This window comes from Colletotrichum truncatum (assembly GCF_014235925.2).
Source record: "Colletotrichum truncatum strain CMES1059 chromosome Unknown Contig_0001, whole genome shotgun sequence".
Taxonomy (NCBI): Eukaryota; Fungi; Ascomycota; class Sordariomycetes; order Glomerellales; family Glomerellaceae; genus Colletotrichum; species Colletotrichum truncatum.
The window spans coordinates 1572098-1591508 of NW_027222398.1; the positions used below are offsets into that span (position 1 = coordinate 1572098).

General features: G+C 53.0%; 6 protein-coding genes across 6 annotated transcripts; 3 read left to right on the forward strand and 3 right to left on the reverse strand.

Moving 5' to 3' along the window:
* Positions 1–879: 879 nt before the first annotated feature.
* CTRU02_200383 (protein kinase) lies at positions 880–4558 on the forward strand (the record flags this gene model as incomplete). Its single annotated transcript, XM_036718387.1, has 2 exons — positions 880–3726; positions 3779–4558. The coding sequence occupies 2 exons, from the start codon at positions 880–882 to the stop codon at positions 4556–4558; spliced, it is 3627 nt and encodes a 1208-aa protein (XP_036589387.1).
* A 1557-nt stretch (positions 4559–6115) lies between these two features.
* CTRU02_200384 (Spc97/Spc98 family protein) lies at positions 6116–8866 on the reverse strand (the record flags this gene model as incomplete). The annotated part of the gene is made up of 2 exons (XM_036718388.1): positions 6116–8642; positions 8721–8866. 2 exons carry the CDS (start codon positions 8864–8866, stop codon positions 6116–6118), a joined length of 2673 nt encoding a protein of 890 aa, XP_036589388.1.
* Positions 8867–9537: 671 nt separating this feature from the next.
* CTRU02_200385 (uncharacterized protein) lies at positions 9538–11067 on the forward strand (the record flags this gene model as incomplete). The annotated part of the gene is made up of 3 exons (XM_036718389.1): positions 9538–9772; positions 9831–10289; positions 10343–11067. The coding sequence occupies 3 exons, from the start codon at positions 9538–9540 to the stop codon at positions 11065–11067; spliced, it is 1419 nt and encodes a 472-aa protein (XP_036589389.1).
* Positions 11068–11761: 694 nt separating this feature from the next.
* Positions 11762–13524, reverse strand: CTRU02_200386 (4-coumarate- ligase; the record flags this gene model as incomplete). The annotated part of the gene is made up of 2 exons (XM_036718390.1): positions 11762–11842; positions 11902–13524. 2 exons carry the CDS (start codon positions 13522–13524, stop codon positions 11762–11764), a joined length of 1704 nt encoding a protein of 567 aa, XP_036589390.1.
* Positions 13525–15550: 2026 nt separating this feature from the next.
* Positions 15551–16679, forward strand: CTRU02_200387 (NADH-ubiquinone oxidoreductase 24 kDa subunit, mitochondrial; the record flags this gene model as incomplete). Its single annotated transcript, XM_036718391.1, has 3 exons — positions 15551–15673; positions 15853–16143; positions 16308–16679. The coding sequence occupies 3 exons, from the start codon at positions 15551–15553 to the stop codon at positions 16677–16679; spliced, it is 786 nt and encodes a 261-aa protein (XP_036589391.1).
* Positions 16680–17021: 342 nt separating this feature from the next.
* CTRU02_200388 (kelch domain-containing protein) lies at positions 17022–18734 on the reverse strand (the record flags this gene model as incomplete). Its single annotated transcript, XM_036718392.1, has 1 exon — positions 17022–18734. One exon carries the CDS (start codon positions 18732–18734, stop codon positions 17022–17024), a length of 1713 nt encoding a protein of 570 aa, XP_036589392.1.
* Between the last annotated feature and the right edge of the window lie 677 nt (positions 18735–19411).

Consider the following 19411-nt stretch of genomic DNA (forward strand, 5'->3'; position numbering starts at 1 on the left):
ACGTGCTTATCCTTGGTCTGCCCCCTTTACAACTTTTTGGCACCCCATCCAAGGCACAAGATACCCCCAAACCACTTCGCCACTCGCATCAGCCAACTCATAACCAACACGACACGACACGGGATAAAGTTACTCGCACCTACCCTTCTCTATTGCCATGACTTGAAAGAGTCGTCTGCCGATCACGAATCGCGACATCAGGGGAATGGAGATTGCGAAGTTCTACGCATGCCTACACGTTCCTGCTTGACATCCCCCCAAGACCTTAGCGCCATGCAGTAGATGCACTTGCGCTCCCGTCCCGTACCTTCTCTCTCTCTCTCTCTCTCGTCTCCTCTTCTGCCTAGGTCTTTCCCTCCTTTTTATCTTTTAGTCTTCTTTTCTGCGACACCGCGTCTCTAGCATCGCACCAAGAAAGAGGGCGCTTTTTCTGCCTATCCGGGCCTCATCGCCTCGTCCACGTGTAACCGCTCCCATCCTGGGTCCCCATCAGTCTCGTCCTATCACCAACCATCTTGGGATAGAACCACAAACATCGACGATACTCCGATACAACCTCGCGCCCCCAGGAAGCTGCGCCCTTGCTGTCAGCACTTCCTTCGGTTCGTTCCCATCTTGGCTCAGACTGTAGCCAAACATCACGCGCCATACCCATCGACACGACAGATCCTCGTCCGCATCGATCCCACCTTGCTCTAGCACCTACTTAGAGCATCTAGCGAATACAGTATACCGACGACAACGAATCCCAGCGGCACATTGGTTGTAACCAAGACTGATCAGTATCTCGCTGGGTTCACACCACAACAAGTGGCCCAGTCCTTTGTATCTCAACATCGAACGGCAAACCCCAACGGCAAAGAACTTCATTCACCAACCATGTCCTTCTCAAATAGCAGCGGAGGAACACTTACTGTTCCAAGCCCAACCCACGTCCACCATGTCGATGTGCTTGCATCTTCAGTGAGGGGCCTACGTCGGTCACTCTCCCGATCACCCTCCAAGTTCAGTCTGGCACGCACAAATTCCCAGAGCTCCGACAGCTCTCACAGCGGATCACACACTCCTATCCAGCAACAATCGCCTTGCCGACGATACACCCCAACACCGACACCACCTAGTAGCAGTGGCAGCAACAGCGGCTTCCAGGAACAACTCCCTCTCAGTTTTACTCCGGCGGGCCTTCCTCCCTCAATGACCTCTACCACCCCTCTCAGCTCACCTCCAAACCTTGCTACGCCCTTCCGCCCAAGTGTTCGCCTATCTCTACGCTCTGCCAAATCATCCAAGGTGACGGGCAGCCCATCGAGGCCAATCACTCGATTACGGACTTCGCCAAAATCTCCCCTCAAGCGCGCGCTCAACGCTGCCGCGGACTCTGGAAACTCAACGCCTTCCTGCCCCTCCTCTGCTTCAAGCTCCGATAGTCCTGGCCAGGAAAACAACCAAGCCAGCGATCAAGTTAGCCCACTTTCACGATCAAGCCTTCATAAATCATCGCGCCACAGTCTCCATCTCGACGTATCCGGCCACGGTCAACAATCAAATATCTTTAGGACGGTTGAGGGCCACGGGGACTCGCAGGCAATACCGGGATCAGGCGCCCTCAAACGTAGTGACGCAATCATGAATCTCGATCAGGCGTCGCTGGGCAGCCCTGTCGCAAAACGACGTAGTTTGCACGGAATCTCTGGTTTTAACCAGAACACGGCTGATTTCAACATTTTCGACAACACCGCGAGCAGTAACAGCAATTCTAGCACACCTGGCAAGACAAATTTCGATATTCACGATGAAGCCAACCGTGAGTACGAGCTTTTTGGATCGAGCGCTGCTCCCCACCGGGAGCCGCTCCCTTCGCCAACCCCGCCTCCCCAGGCCCCCCGTAGAACTGGGTCTTTGCGGAAGTCTACGCTCCAACAAAGGCAGCATGACAGGAGTTCTTGGGGACGTCGATCTGGTGCAACTCATCTGGCCCAGATGAGCGGAGACTTCTCGACTCCCAATGTCAAGAACCGGCCACGCTTGTCGATGGATCAGTTCCTTCCCCCACAAGTGCCTCGCGACAGCCCCTTTACGTCCAACTCGCCTTTGCCCAACCCATCTGCTCACCCTGTTGAGCGCCAATCTCATCAACCCCATCCGTTATCTAAGACGCTCGTGACATCGACATCGGGCAACAGTCTGGAGGAGCAGAACAACAGCATGCCTCCCCCCTACGTATTCGAGAGACCTCGAGCCCCCATCAACTTTGCCAAGTCGATGCCTTACGGCTCCTCCCGGCCTTCATTCATGCAGGAGGAGAATGAGAACGTCACGCCCTTCAAGGCAGCCAAGCCTTGGGCCGGAGCCTTCATGTCGACCGGTCTCGTCTCCAAGGTTAACCGCAACCCCGAGGAGTATGACAACAAGCTTACCATGCCTGACACTCCTTGCAAGAAGCCCACAAATGGCTTTGCTACTTTTCCACCGCCGCCTGGCAGCGTGATGAAAAAGGGCAATCGCTACTCCTTTGGTGGAATGCCATCCACCCCTTTTAACGCCTCGGGAGCACCCTCCCGTAGTACCTTTGGCAACCCAGGAAAAGGTCTGGGTATCTTCCAGCGAATCGGTTCCCGTCATTCCCGGAGAGGCAGTGTTTTGAGCTTGGACGACGATAAGAAATTCTCCCTCGACACAAACTTCAATGTCGGTTTGGGGACCGAGCCTGATGCCCCTCCGACACCTACAAAACAAGGCCTCACCCCTAGCTTGAGCAACTTGAGCGAGCAGAGCATCGAAAGTCCTAGCGCTAAGAAATCCCTTCCGCCCATGTCCGCTGTTCGGCCGATGATATCTAGAGAATCAACTGGTAAGTGTACCTCTCAGGAACAGTCTAACGATAGGACTGCCAGTGCTCCGCAGTCAGGCTCTTTGCTTGACTCCACTGGTCCTCTGAACTGCGGACTGTCTCCTACTTTGCGTCTTTCTTTGCCGTCGTTTGCTCATTCGAGATCCGGGCGGGGGCTCAACGCCCCCTCACCTTTGCGGACTCGTCTCTGCTCCTTGACGGTCGACCCTCAAAATGAGTTCCTGGCTAAGATTACCTCTCATGATACAGCTAGCCCGGTTGAACAACGCTCCCCACGAACTCCGTCAACTCACATGGTCATTCCCGACGCCAGCTGCCTCTCGATCTCAAACCCTACCGAGCCGAAAAACGTGGCCACCCCTGTCACACCCTCTGGACGTGATTCTATTCAGAGTACCACGACCCAGCTCATGACCCCGGTAAACGTACGTAGCGGCGCTGATGTCGATGACTCACTCTACTCCCGCTTCGACAAGGTCGAGATGATTGGAAAGGGTGAATTCTCCTCCGTTTACCGTGTGGTTAAGTCTGGCTACTCTCGCGCGTCGTTTCTCTCCGTCTTTAGTGGAACGCCAACGAAGAACTCCCGTGAGAGCCCTGAGCCTGATAGGGTTTACGCGGTCAAGAAGGCTCGTCGTCCATTCACAGGACCCAAAGATCGCCTGGCCAAATTAAGGGAGGTCCATGCGCTCCAGGCCTTGACACACGCAGACCACGTGGTCCACTACGTCGACAGCTGGGAGCAGAATCAGTACCTCTACATCCAAACTGAATACTGTGACGAGGGCACTCTGGATAAGTTTCTGAGCAATGTTGGCCGTAAGGGCAGGTTGGATGATTTCCGTATTTGGAAGGTCATCCACGACATCGGCTTGGTAAGTACATACTGTTTCACCTTCACCTACCAAGGTTGCTAACATGCAGCAGGGCCTTCAAAGCATTCACGAAGCTGGTTTCATTCACCTCGACTTGAAGCCTGCGAACATTCTCATCACCTTTGAGGGGACCCTCAAGATTGGTGATTTCGGCTTAGCCACCGAGTGGCCCGCCGCAAAAGGCGTCGATGCGGAAGGCGATAGAGAGTACATTGGCCCCGAGATTCTCCGTGGCGACTTCAACAAGCCCGCAGACATTTTCTCCCTCGGTCTGATCACGATTGAGATGGCAGCCAATGTCGTGCTTCCCGACAATGGCCCAACCTGGGTCGCTCTGCGTTCTGGTGACTTATCTGAAGTCCCTAGCTTGACCTTCAGCGCAACCACTACAACAAGTGCTCAGCGTGATGCCGCAGGCGTTCCGACTATGCCGTCTTTGGATGACCCTCTTCTTGCTCAAACCAGTGCTCCCAGCATTGGGCTCTCCGTGGGAGTTGCTCCAACCAGGGTCAACGTGGTGATGGACGATCAAGCTAGCCCCTTTATCACCCGCAAGCGCACCGAGTTGAGGTCGCCTCCTGACTTCATGAGCGATCCTTTCCATCCTAGCTCCCTCGACCAAATCGTTAGGTGGATGATCCGACCTGAACCGAGTGAGCGTCCTACTATTCAACAACTGCTCTCGACCCCTGCGATGACCTGGGTTGCTGAGCGCCGCAGGTCAGCTGCGACAGTCTTCGAAGGCGTATGGGGACCTAGCGAGTCGACCGCACTCCCCACCTTGATCGACGAGGCCTTGGTTGACGAAGATACTGAAATGATGGACGTCTAAGCATGTCCTCTTATATATCAAAGCCGCGCCAACGGCTTAATAATTGCCGACACCTCTGGATATCAGAAGAGAGTGTAGAGCATTGGCGAAATGTCTGGATTGTACGATTCTGGCCGGGTCGCTGTAGAAGTGGATACGGCGAATATCGAGTTGGGATCACAAGAGTTAGCATTGGAAGGCGAGCATGTGTCTCGCTGTCTTCAATAGCTGTCTAGGAGAGCCGTCTAGGAGTCCTTTATTTGCATCGGCGTTCGGCTTACGACATAACGATGCTACAGTTCAGCCTTATAATCAGCTTAATAAGGCCTGCTGCGGATGCTGCATTTGTGTCTTCTGATTGTACGCTTGGCGACATTTTATGATACGAACCTATTGGACTCGGCAAACAATTCTTTCAATAACGTTGTCGACATATCCTACCGATCGATATTGTTTACAAAGCATTACCAACGGAATTTGTTCCGAGGAAGAGAATTGAAAGTCCAAGGGCTTGAGAGCATTGCTTAGCAAATACTTGCCGAGCTTTTCTTCTGTCAAAGCTCCAGCCCGTGCAAGACTTTCGTGTATAGACTAGATCTGGGTTCTTTTGAGGTGTCTGAGATGGCACCGGCTCCACGGCAAACCAGGCGTCGAGAACAAAAAACGAAAACAAAATAAGAAAACGGGGACTATGAAAAGGCTTTTTTCTTCTTTTTTCTTTTAGAAGCTCGAGAGACTCGGATTGTCTCTTGGCATTATGCGCAATGACGGGTACTGGTTTATCACGAACAGTGGGTGTCTTCCTGAACAAGAACGACCGTACTGCATTGAACGCGATAACCATCATGTATATATGGGTAATCCTGTCAGAGTATTGGCTGGCGATCGGGGAGTGGAGGAAAGGGAAAAGGGCTTTTTTCTTTTTTTTTTGGTCTGCCCTGGTTTTATTTTTTTCTCTTTTCTTTTGTTCCTTCTCTCTGTGAGAATACTGCATGGAAACCGTATCAAGCGGTTTACCCTAAGATCAGATAGATCATCTCCTGGCCAGACTGCGCCAATTCCCTTTGTTTCAAGGAGGTTGCGATCTCTTTGGCTCATGATCCCATGACGAAATGGCATGATAGTTATGAATAGTCGATTCAAAATTTTGGTCTCGTCTTCACATTTTTCTTCTTCTGATTGTGTGGGAATGTGTTTTCGTAACTGTCATCATTTGGACATTTGTTGTAGGACTAGTCTTGGAGAATTGACAACACAGTTCAGTCACGATGCAAGATGTTCAATGTGGCATGATGGATGAAATCGTCGTCATTCATTGAATGGTAGTCTCCGTCTATATGCGGAAAAAGGCTTCGGCTATTGTTTTAATTTCCCTCTCCCCTTTCATGTCCTGTATGCAACGCCTGATTCCCATGTCCCAATGCCAGTCCTGTGGAATGTAAGCCCGTTCAAAACACGCTCAAAAGGGCGCATGTCTTGGGACAGCTTGAGCCCTCCGCTCGGCGACTCTTCTCAGTCTCAGCCAGCCATTACTGTTGGTGTTTGGTCCCTGCCCTCGCACCCAGTATCCCGGGCCACTCACGCTCTGGAAGTGTTGGCGGAGGCGCTGGATACGGTCTTGGACTTTCTTCGCGATGGCTGGTAGACGTCGTTAAAGTTCATCGCGACTCCGAGGAAACGCATATCAACGTCTGGCTGGTAGGCGAGGTCGCCCAGGAGGATTTGCAGACGTGAGCGGAACGTGGCGCCCAGTTGCCGCAGACGTTCTTGGAGAACCGGGAACTCAGACGCGACAGACGGGCTCTCGTCGTCGCCGTCAGGGCCTGGGGTTGAGGGCTTCTTTTGGTGGCGAGCCGCACGGGTCGAGATCCGCATGACATCAGCCTCTTGCCGCCGCGTGAAGTCGGAGACGCTCCAACTGTAGAGACCGTCAACAGAGTCGCGATAGCTAAGCATGGCGCGCAGGAGGTCGCCGAGCTGCGAAAGGTATGAGGTGCGGTCATCTTCGCCGGTAGCGACGTCAGCGTGGCGGACGCTGCGTCTTGCGCCGAGGAGACCCTTGTGAGTAATATCGTTAAGGTAGCGGGTGTGTGCCTTGATAAGGTCGTCAAGTGTGCAACCTTCGCGATGTATGCGTTTCTGAAGCTCATTCCAGGATGACTCGATGACTTCGAAGAGAATGTAGTACTGGAGCTGGCCGATGAAGTGTACCATCTCCGCAAGAACACCGCGTGTGGACTTCCAGGTTTGGACTACCATCGGATCGGAATTCTGCAGCACGCCACGAGAGCCGGTCATGCACTTTCGCCAGGTAGAAGCGAGTGCGAATTCGACACGCTTAATGCGCCAAAGGAAGTTGAAAACCTTCAGGTACTGGCGATTACCCCAGTCGGTAACGACAACGTCCACAGGAGCGTCGACCTTGTATTCGAGCGTGAAGCAATCCCAACCAATGTCACCATGCGACAGCTGAAGCATACGAGCGTCGAGGCGACGGAGTACTTCGGGGGAGTCGTACTGTGCATTTGATCCGCGGATGGCATGCTCAAGTTGAGCTGTCAAAGTATGCCGGTATTGCGCACCAGCAGGACGGTCCAGGTTCGCGGCAAGGGACTCCATGAGCAGAGCGATAAAGTCACCCTGCCCAAGAAGGATGTAATTCTTGAGGGCCTGAAGGTGCTCAAACAGATGGAATTTATTCGCCATTAAATCGATGAGGCGCTTCATCGTGGTTTTGTAGGCTTCGTCAATCCACGCTTCGAGCGTAGCAGTGTCTCCGTATCGCAGTTCTTTTGAAGCTGCTTTCGAGTAATCTTCGACCCATTGCGAGTCACCGCAACTGTGTCTGATGAAATTGAGAGACTTGCCAATGAGGAAGACTTTCTGAGCGAAGTCCTGGGTAATGATGCTGGGAACCATGTCTTTGTCAATCTCGTATTTATCTTCCCAGACGCTGCTGCCGCCCGTCTTAGGCTCATCTGTTTGCTCTTGCTCCTTGACAAAGAATTCGCAGTACGGGTCAAGAAGCTCGCCGTCGTAGATCCACCGACGCAGGATATCATAAAACGGACGTGTAACATGAACCAAGAGACGCTCAGCAAATGCTGCAACCATGGGATCACCGTGTGATGATGAGAAGCCGTGGATGAGCGAAATAACTTGGCCTCCTCGTTTGCTCTCGGATTCTTCAGCAATAAGGCTCATAAGCCTTAAGCCCATGGTAGCCTCCCGCGTCCACACCACACATCGTTTCAGAGTAACACCTGCCTTGCCTATACCACCCCTAGGCGCAGACTCGTCCAACGACGAAAGCGCTCTACGGATCTGTCCCTCGAGAGTCGCAACTAGACTGAGATACGATCGCAACTCACCGCCTATTGCTGCCCGAAGACTCTGTCGCAGGAGACCTTGGGCGGGTGATTTGACAAAGACATCTAGCCGTCGGTATAGCAATGAAGGCTCGGATACTGTATGTAGGAGAGAAATGATCGGAGATGGTAATGTTGGTGGTAATGTGACCGTGTCTGGTTTTGAGAGTGGGAGTGTGGTGGACGAGAGACCTTGAAGGGTAAATGGCAGGTCTCTCAGGAGGACTGTTTCCGACGGTTCAATCTCGACATAGTTGTCCGCCAACAGTGTCGACTTCAAAGCAACCCGCCTCTTGCTCTCCTCGTCATCATCAACTTCGACTTCCTTTTCTTCTAGTTTCTTCTCGTCAACTGACTTTGTTCTCGGGTGCTTGGGGGGGAACTTCTTCAGTCCCTCGGGAGCAAAAGCGTCATTGAATTGTTCCTCATCTTGTCTCGATATTGGTGTTGAAGTTTTTGAGGATAATTCCCTTTCGTGTTTCCTAAAGGGATCGCGCTGTGCCTGTGACGGTGGCTTCGGGGGTTCGAGGGGTAGCGGTTCATTGGGGTCTGGAGAGTCGGCAAGCTGGTAGAGGAGGTATAAGATGGCCCATTTTTGACCGAGAACTGGCAAAGATAGAAGACGCGTGTAGAGGTTTGAGAAGCGCAGGGCCTGGCTTGGATTGCTCTGAATGAGTTTCCGCTTGATCAAGTCTGAGGCGTGGTTGACATCTGAGGAAATGGCGGGGGACGCGGGGCTGCGTGACGGTCAGCAGAACTATACCAACTGTTATAGGATCCAAATCTGCATAGATCCGAAATTAAAGCGCCCTCACCCTTCCAAAATCGTCTTAACTAGCTCGAAGCAGTTGTCATGCCTTTCCTGGGCGGCTGCATCGTCTTCGCGGGGATCGTTGGGTATCAGGTGGGCAATTAGGCTGTCGACGGCGCCCGCAATACGATGCTCGCGGTTGGCCGACATAGTGGCATCGCCAGGAGCTGACTACCTCGATGACCAGCGAATGATCGGGATTTCGCGAGAGATGGGGTATTGGCGACGATTGAGCGTAAAGGAGAAAACCAAAAGAGCGACCCTCGTCGCCGTGTGCATCAATTCTGGTGTTGTATTTCCTGTAGTATGCCGCTGAACGACGCGCCGGACGCGACTTCACAGTGTTCCTGGTGCCAGTTGAGAGTAATCTACAGGGGGTAGAATTCAGGTGGTCAATGCGTCGCCTAAAGTACTAGAGACTCTTGGTGCTATGGGAATTCCGCACTCTACTCAGTACCAGTCACCTTTACCCCAGGCTCGGTCCTCCCCTGCGTTTGTCGTCAGACAGCGTCGGCAAAATTTCCTACGACAAAGCAGCGCTGCGACTCAATCGCATCTTCCTCCACTGGACGATACGAAATCGATCAACCTCATTCCGACCTTTTGCCATCACGCCCACACCCGCAACATGCCCCATTCATCAAGATAATACCTTTTTTACGATCGCATTCTCTCGGCCTTTTGATCTATGCTACTCATGATCATATTTTCCGCGTTGCGCCAAGTCCTGCCCGCCGCCGCTGTTGCTGCCGCACGCGACTGTCGCTCTGCTCCACTAATACGCCCGACAACGTGATCTGCCTGTCTGGCATCCCGTCGCAATGCCCGACATCGACCCCGCGGCCTTGAGCAGCCGCCCATCCGTAAATCTCTCGACACCAACACTATCTACCAAATCCATCACCGTTCAGCCCCCTGGCTCCCTTAAAACCTCCAAAACCAGCCAGATTATCCCCGCCCGCATTGACCTTGAGCCGCTCTATACCTCCTTGAAGCAGGCCATTGGCCCGGAGGCATGGGTCATTTACAAGGAGTCAACAACAGAGTTTCTCATCGGTACACAACCCCAAGGTATCGGCGCATCCAGGTTCTAAGTGCTAATTTGCAATCACAGGTCGTCTGAATCAAACTGAATACTCGGAACGAATCGATCCTATTCTAGCGTCCCCCAATGGCGAGAAAGAGCACCTACACAACCAGCTTATTGCTGCGATATACGGCAATGTCACAAGAGAGATGCCTGACCAGGGGCTTGCCCCGTGGGTTAGCGCCAATGACAAGCCTACGGCACCAGCCGGCAGCAAGCCTGTGTCTGGCGATGCTGCTGAGCGTCGACTGAAGGGCGAAGTCATGCAACTTCCGAGCAAAGATCGTCGACGCATCAAGGACCTGGCGTCCAATGATGTTAGTCCAAGTCTCTATACCACATGGCGAATTCACAGTCTAATCTATCCATCACAGTTCGATCCGCACGAGAACCTAGCCAATGCCTTCTTGGATAACCATAGACGGCAGACTAAGGCCGCCGAAGTACCACCTAGTGCGGGAGGCATAGGCGGTATCAACAAGATGAGTGCGTGGAAACTTGACCTTTTGTTGACATTCAAATATTAACTGGATGGATAGATTTTGACCTCGAGATTCGTAAACGCTTCGCCCAGCCCTTAGCTGTTGAGTCAGGCGAATTCCCAGACGCCCCCTTAATCGAAGGCCGAATGCTACCATTCTGCTACGAGGCAGGACTTACGAGCGGACATGTTCCAGATGCGGCACACTTCATGTCAGTGGCAACCGAGACGTTCATCAAAGAGGCGCTGGCCGCTATATTCTCCAAGACACGAAGCAACGGGCCTGGAGAAGGCGGCACAGCCGGCTTCGGTGCTGGCACACAATGGATTCAAACACACAAGTACCGCCATCAGCTTGTCAAAGAGGAGGATGCGGCCTTGCGAGGTGAGCTATCTCGTGACAAGAGCGGTCTATTGCCGATTGAGTCGAAAGCTGCTAGTGAGCGAGGCCCTCTTGGTATGGCAGATGTTAGAATTGCCCTGGAGATGGCGGATAGTGGCCTAGCACAATTTCCCATCATTAATACGTCAATATCGTACGGATACCGCGAAGGAGAACTCGAAAACTGGCACGACTACACTTGGCTTCCAGGCTTCGAAGAGTTGGCCAACGGTGGCAACAGTGGAAAGGTATCTGATGTTCGGCCTTCCGTTACACAGCTTCCTAACGGACACGTCGACGCAATGGAGGTTGATTCCGAACCTTGGTGGGAAGGTGCTGATCCTCAGGACATGGGCACTCTCGATTCAGTTCTGGACTCGTGTTTGGCGGTCGGGTCATAGTATGGATGGCGGCCAGCACCAAGGCCATGGGCTTCTCAGCGGGACAGGCTCTACTCTAAGCGTTTCTTTCGGGCCATAGCTCCGATCCACAAAGACTAGGCGTGCTTATGGGGTTGGGAAAAAGCACAACCCGGAGGCCATGACCAACGCCGACACGTGGATGGGTTAGAAGAACGGCGGCTTGATTCCTCTCAAAAGCCCGGATTGTTCAGCCGTCAGATCGCATCAGCATAGGCATTGGGCAAGGCGTCGAAGGTATTGCGTTTGACTTTTATTGTTTTATTCGTTGTGTCGCCTCATGCGCTTTTATCACTACAATCTACTGCCCAGGATATGGAGGAGGGGAGTCGAGCATGCTTATACATCAACACACTAGGAGGCGTTCACGGATCTTTAGCGAAGGAAGGGTTTTGTACAGTAAGGACGATACCCGATACGCTCGCACCATGTGAGCCTCAAGTATAGGAAGGTGGCGAACAGGGTAGGCCTAGTTAGCGGGTCTTAGAAGGCAACTTATGTAACACGTAAAGTTATTCATTTGCATGTGTGCTCAAGGTTGCTTGATTTATGTATCTCTTTACATTCGTACTGTTATCCCACTTGGAGTTACGTGTGCCACAAGCACTCGTACTTCTAAACGTGCGCTCAGAGTTGTTTATGTACAAGTCGTCCAAATACAAGCGCATCTGTTTCATTATAGCTTGGCATGTGGCTTTTCGCTTTCCATTTCCCTCTTGGCTTGTTCTCTGAGGTTCTTTCGCAAGATCTTACCGGACTGGCCAAACCGTTAGTATCGGACATCTGAAAAGGAATCAGGCAGTACAAAAAACTCACCGGGTTCTTGGGAATAACATCAGTAAATTTCACGCCCCCCTTAAGACGCTTGTGCTTGGCAACTCTCTCCTCTAACCACTTGGCAATTTCTTCGGCAGAAGCGTTGGTGTCCGGTGATCGAACGATGTAGGCCCGGGGGAATTCGTCGCCATCTATGGCAACACCAATTACGGCCACATCAGCTACATCTGGACGCTCGAGCAGAAGGGCCTCAAGCTCAGCGGGGGCGACCTGGTTGCCCTTGACCTTAATGAGTTCCTTCTTACGGTCGACAATGTAGAACAGACTGCCGGTCTTGTACTCGTCAAAATAGGCAATATCACCCGTTCGCAGCCACCGGTGGCCGGCTGAGTCGGTGAGTACAGTCTCCTGGGTTGCTTTGGGATTACGCCAATAGCCGCGCATCACTGTCGGAGCTGTGATCAAAAGCTCGCCAGGAACCTTAGGCTCTGTGATCTCCTTGCCGTTTTCATCAAGTAGCTTCGCCATGCAATTGGGCATGAGCTCGCCGACTGAGGCACTGCGTTCCAGCCGGGAGGGGTCCCATGTCAGGGCCGTACAAGTGAGCTCAGTCATGCCCCAACCCTGACGGACGATAAGATCAGGTTTGTTGAGGATGCGCTCCGTCTGACGAGCAATGTCGATAGCGAGTGGCGCGGCTCCAGAGCCGACAGATTCGAGACTGCTCAGGTCGAACTTTGCGGTGATGGGGTGCTTGGTCAGAGCGACAAGGATGGGGGGCACGCTCACGAGGTGGGTAACACGATAGCGCTGGATGTGGGTGAGCATCTTGACGAAGTCGAAGCTCGGCATAATGTACACAGGAATTCCCAGCTTGGCAAAGTTGGCAACAAAGTATGTCTGCGCGTAGGCATGGTACAGAGGCAGAAAGCAGAGGCCGACAGACCGTGCGATGTAAGCCTCATAGTCCTTCTCGAGTGCTTGAACTTTGACGACACCAACGCCGTTGGCGACATAACTGTAGTGTGAGATCTCGACGCCCTTGGGCACGCCCGTTGTGCCGGAGCTGTAGTTGAGACAACACGTTGTCATGCGAGCGTCGGCCGGTTCAATCCACTCAAACTTCTCCGCCTGGGCTTTCGGGGCAATGAGCTCCGTCCAGTGACGGGCGCCACCTCGTGGGGGCTTCTCTGGCTGGGTCGAGCCGATGACAGTAGTGTCAAAGACAAAGACGTTGCTTACTGGCATTTGGGCCTCTTTTGCGGCATCCAGAGCTACTTCAAGGCTACCCTCAGCGGCCACCATGAACGAGGCGCCGCTATCCTTAAGCTGATATGCGAGCTCGCGTGATACGAAGCCGGGATTAGCTCCAGTGAAGACGCCGCCGGCCATCAGGACGCCGAGGAAAAGGACGGGAAAGAAGAGATTGTTTCCCGAAAAGAGCAGTACGCGATCGCCAGGCTTGAGACCGGCATTCTGCAAGCCAATAGCGATCTGCTTGGCCACGAGCCGGTAGTCGGAAAAGGTCAGGTAGTGGGTATCTGGGCGGTCGGCATCATAAAAGGCCTTGCGGTCGGTGAGAGGCTCAAATGAGGAACCAAATATCCATTTCTGCAACGAGCAGTTCGGAATTGGTTCCGTCCATCGTGACTTGACCGGCATTTTCAGTGATTCCGAGTGGTTACTGGAGATAATTTTGTGGATAGCTAAAATCGTATGATGAACTTGAAGATTGCGACCTGTCGACGTGTTCGAAGAGTCAGTGAGGCTGTATGTGCGCCGCTGCGGGTGCCTCTAACTCAATGCTTGATGCGAGATGCAATGGGGTCTCCTTGCACTCGAGAAGGAAAACGTGTTCTTGTTTAGGATCGTAAAGTGTAACGACAGTCGCTGTTCAAAAGACTCTCTTATTTAAGGTTTGAAGCTTCTCAATGAGGCCCCTGTCTGAACCGAAACCGAGGTAACCGTAGTCTTAGAGTAAAAGATAAAGCTACCTGCACTTGAGTCAGCAAAAGTTCCTTGTCAAAAATTATATGAGAAAACATTACACACAACTTACCAGTTCGTCAGCTAGCCGGTTTATACACGGTAGAGTAGGCAATAAGCAGTTTCCAACTCTACCAATGTTAAGACCATTGAGGTAGGGGACTATGGAAGTTGCGAGGGGTTCGGCTCACTCATATAGCCAAGCAGCACCCGTCGAAACCCCAGATCCCCATACTAAGGCAGCCAATGGCCGGGGAAAGCCCACGAGACCAAGGCAACTTGTTGATACATCTAAACCTGGGGGAAACCATTTGTGACGCTAGTTCTCCGCATCCTACCCCTGTCGGTGCGGGGGTAAGTAGGGGAGCTCGCCAACTTACGAATGGGTGATGGCGCGTAGCTGAAGACAAGCCGAGGCACGGCTAACGGAAAGGCTGTGAGGGGGAACAACCACGCTGACGCCGCATGCCATGTCCAAAAGCGGTTTACATGTCGTTCATTGCCAACCCCCTTCCTGTCAGTCCTGCGGTTCGTTAGGCGCAAAGATGAGATGGAAGGAGGGGAATTTGTGGAATAGATGCGACCGAGTCCGGCTCCGAATTCGGTTATCTGTGACGCGAGACAGCAAGGAGCAGAAAGTCCGTTTTGTGGGTGCTGCCAGAGCCGCGTTTTTGCGTCGCAGACGCTGGGAAAAGAAACTTTCCGACTCAATGCAATTCATGACAGAGTAGCGTGCGCAAAAACAGAGCTATTTTATTGTGATTTCTCCTGTATGCCAGATCTGGCGTAAGTGTGCAGATAGAGCGTTCGTTTTACATCACTTGCTTTTGCCTGCTCGGCGGCTTGGGTGATGATTATGCAGGCCGCTATCCTAAATGTGATCTAGTATGTACAGTACCAAATATTCTTACAGGAGCTGAAACTCAAGCTAAGTCTACAGTTTACCTGCTGGGGACTGTAGAGGTCTTCCTGCCGTTTGCTGGCAGGCCTGGGATATTGGATTGAACAGATGTTGGAGGACAGCTATCAAAGTCAAAGCTCGGCGGTGTGATATGTCTTACCTGGCTTTCGAAAGCTATGCAACTTGAATGTCACAGATAACGACTTTGGGCTCTCGGGCTAGTTAGGTCAGTCGCCTTACCAAGCATTTTTATAGCCATCAATCCCATAACCAATCTCACTGATGACTGATAGATATTGTTGGTTAATGACACCTGAAAGATACGATTATTGCAAGATCGATGAGAAGAACGCTGGCAGACTTGGCAGAACATTAAGCAAGAGTGTTGACCAGGTGGTAGATACTCTATTTTCCTGAGCCAATGGATTATTTTAAACGCAGTTATTCTTTACATTATCATGAAAGAATGCATATAAGTAATTTCGCCGATCGGTCTTCTTCTCGTCAAAAGGGACTAATGTTTGAAGGCTTGGATTGTGGAAGGTACCAAATGTAATGTTAAACAGGACTGAAAGAGATGGTGAGGAGCGATGACCCATAATATAACATAACTTTATGCATGCACAATAACACCAGGACTCTGTGCACAAAAATGGTTCCCGTACATTAGCCGACCCGGCCAATCACCATTATTCATTATCCAAGCAGCTCACGACTTTTGAACCTCCCGGAATCCGAAGCGAACAGCCATCATCACCACGCCCTCCGCCATCGCCAATTGAGCAGCCACCATCCCTCGTCATGGCCTCCAGACTCACACCTCTTCTCTTCAGGTCAGCCCTCCGCTCGACGTGTCGAGCGGCGCGGCCCCAGATTCGCGCCCTTTCTGTCACAGCTGTTCGCCCCAGCGACACACTCCAAGTGGTAAGTCGCTCGCCTCCGGCCTCCCATCACAGCATTGCACCCCTTCGGCTGGCATCAATTGCCCTTCTAGCGACTTCTGCACCTTTGTATACTTGGACTAGAGAACAAATTGGACATTTGCCGGAGAGCAAGTTCGAACAACGCTAGAGAGACCTTCGCTGACCACTGCTCCCTAATAGCACCGCGACTCCCCCGAGAACAACACCAACATCCCCTTCAAGTTCAACAAGGAGAATGAGGCCGTCATCGCCGAGATCCTTAAGCGCTACCCGCCTCAGTACAAGAAGGCTGCTGTCATGCCCATTCTTGATCTCGGCCAACGCCAGCACGGCTTTACCAGCATTAGCGTCATGAACGAGGTCGCCCGTCTCCTCGAGATGCCTCCTTCCCGTGTCTACGAGGTCGCCTCTTTCTACACCATGTACAACCGCACGCCTGTTGGCAAGTACTTCATTCAGGCCTGCACAACTGTGAGTTATCCCCCGCTCTTCCGGGCTGTAATTCTTCAACTCGCTTTTCGCCAAAATAGCCGTTGGTCCGGTACAATAGCTTCGGGCTATAGACAAAGTTCCATATCGGATGAGCTGCGATGGACGGATTCAGGAACAGTTATTCACTAACGGTACTACTTCAGACCCCCTGCCAGCTCGGCGGTGTTGGCTCCGACGTCATCGTTAAGGCCATCATCGACCACTTGGGCATTAAGCAAGGCGAGACGACCAAGGACGGCCTTTTCACCCTTCTCGAGGTTGAGTGCCTTGGCGCCTGTGTGAACGCACCCATGATCCAGATCAACGACGATTACTACGAGGACCTTACTCCCGAGACCACCGTCCAGCTCCTCGATGCCCTCAAGGCTACCGCCAGCGCCACTGGCGGCGTCTCTGCCGCCAAGGTCCCCAAGCCCGGCCCGCTTAGCGGCCGTGATACCTGCGAGAACAGCAAGGGCCTGACGAACCTCACTGCTGAGCCGTGGGGCCCCGAGACGACGCGGAGCGATTTGTAAGAAAAGAAAAGATATTGGAGGGTGACGAGGGCGAGAGGGAGAGAAAAGCGCGTGCGCGGATGTTGGATGATACCGACGAAGGGCCGGGCAAATGGATTAGAGTCAGGGGTTCTGGCTTGTATATAAATCACACATGTGCAGTATTCGGAATGCATGGGAAGACGGTTAGAGATTCAGTCCTCCTTTCCGTGCTCGAGGCCGCGAGTACTTGTGCATTGCTCATTTTGTTTTGACGTCAAAAATAATCTGGTCAATTGCTATTGGATTGTCGCTACAAATTTGCTCTTTTTAAAATTGGGGAATACGGAACTGAAGCAGGTCTGTTCTTTCTGAGATGTTGTCTCACACTGGGAGTCTCAGTATCCATCCATCATGCAATCTCTTGTTCTCCGAGCTCAATCCACCCCAAATAACGACACCGCTCTCCTCCACATCCCCCATCGGTGCCGACGCGAACCAGCCACGTGGTGCTGGCTCACCATCATCATTGTCATCGTCGTAGGGCTCCGTAGTCAGTCGAGTCCACTTGCCCTCCCCCGTCTGCCAGCCGATGGTTTGCCACATAGCATCCCGGACGCTGGCGGCCGTCATGCCGAGAGGCGGTACTTGGAACGCCCACACGTCGTCCCACATGGCACCGGCGCCGGAGTGACCATCCGGGCTTGGCTCGCGTTCGCCCATGATAAGAAGCAAATACTCACGGCCGGCACCGACGGTCACAGCCTCAAGACCAGCTACACTACGATGTCCGGGCCATACCTGATCAGCAATGAGTTGTATCTCATCTTCTCCAGAATTGGCACCCTGAACAATGCTCTGCCATCCGCCGCGGCCATGGACGGCAATCTCGCCCTTGGAAACGCCGTCATCAAAGGTATCCATTTCAAGGTGGAGGAAGTCCAGTTGGCCTCCAAGTTCACCCTTGCCGTCGAAGCCGCCAAAACGAAACAGCCGGCTTTTGCTTACCGCGATCGCGGCGCCGCCGCGCGCGGGGCCAGGTGCGGAGGGAAGCTGGCTCCATACTCGGCTTCGGACATCAAAAGCCCAGAGATCGTTGGTGCGTTCGCCGCTGGCCAAGCAGCCGCCATGAACGAAGAAAGTACCATATCCTTCGTCCTCCTCATCAACGGCGTTAGCAGCAAGATGGCCAACAATTGGTGCCTGGGGAATGCCAACTTCAGCGCTGTCGCCTACAGCCCAAGCCTTCCAGCTCTGAGCGCGGCGCGTACGCTTAGGCGCAAAGTCGCGGGGACGGTCGGTGGCGGCGGCGGAGTGGTAGCTTCGCGCGGAAGGCATGGGCAAAATTGTCACACCCGGAGCAGGTGGAACAGGGTCAAGGTAGGTCCAGGTATTGGTGCGCGTGTCGAAGACCCAGACACGGCCGGCCTCTTCAAGAGGTGTCATATCGGCTCCTCCGCGACCGCCGAAGACGAAGATGCGGCTACCAATAACTGCGCTGGCATGGCCAACACGAGGAGCAGGAACGTCCCCTGGGACGGGGACATCAGGAGCAGCCAAACCCTTCCCCTTGTCCTTGACAGTCACCTCTGCGTTTTCCTCTTCATTCAAGCTTTCTTCGTCGGCTGGGCCAGCTGATGGGGACGCAAGAGATACATCGTCGAGAAGCTGCTCCTTCTGTTCCGCCTTCTCTTCAACGGTCGGCTGCTCAGTTGTCTCTACGGCCTCCTTCTTAAAAGGTTCGGGAACGGCGGGCGGAGTATACTGCTTCGGGGGAACAGATTTGATCTTGTAGTAATCGGCACCAGCGCTGTTGTACGGCAGCCTGATGATGTGGACATCGTTGTCTACAGGTTCGCGCGGGTTGATCTCGCCGCCAAAGACGTATGCAGAACCGTTGACGACGTTGATGGTGTGAGACGAACGGGCCAGAGGGGGAACATCGATTTTCTCCCAGGTGCCCTTCATCGGCTTGGGGCCGGAATTGCTCGAAAAAGATGGTTTCTTCACGTTGACACTAGGCATGGTGGGGAGATTTTGCGGGAGGGATTGGAGGACTTCGGTCGTCCGACGCTTAAGAGCAGCAAAGGACTCCATGGTTGCTTGCGTAATAAGGGTTTTGAATCGGTATCAATGAAGGAATGTGGAATTGGGAGGCAAGATTGAGTGGGTGAATTGCGTGAATATGAGGTCAAGTTTGTGTGCTGACAGTTGCTGCTGATGAGCAGGATAACCTTGATGATATGACGTAGCGAATTGCTTCTCACCTCAGACAGGATGAGAGTAAGCGGGCATTGAACGCAAGCGCCGGATGCGGAAGGATTACGCCGGAGTAGCAAAAGAAGGAGAACGTTGCACTCAAGGGGTTTTATGAAAAGCGAGGGGAAAAGGTTTCCTCTGCAAATTGCTTACTGCCTTTGCCTCGTATCGCCCTGCGACTGGCTTCAGCAAGCGCCTTTGTGTACTATATGCGATGATGGCTCAGCTTGCAGAGGGAGCGGGGGCGCAGGCTGCCAGAGCTCCTTGTCATCCTATCAAGGAGGTCGGTGCGCCCAGCGCAAAGGGCTCTTGTGGTACCTGTCGCCTCTGGTGTAGCGGTCGGCAGTGCCGTTGGTGGGGTAGTCGCCGGCTTTCGCACCCTTAGTTCGCTCCTCCCTGATGCCCAGTCGTTCTAGGTCCACTGGCCCGCCAAACAGCAGGACCCCAGAAAGGTTGTTTCTTCCCAGGTCGCAGGGTTAGTCACCGTGGTCACCTAGTGTAGTACATAGGTGCTA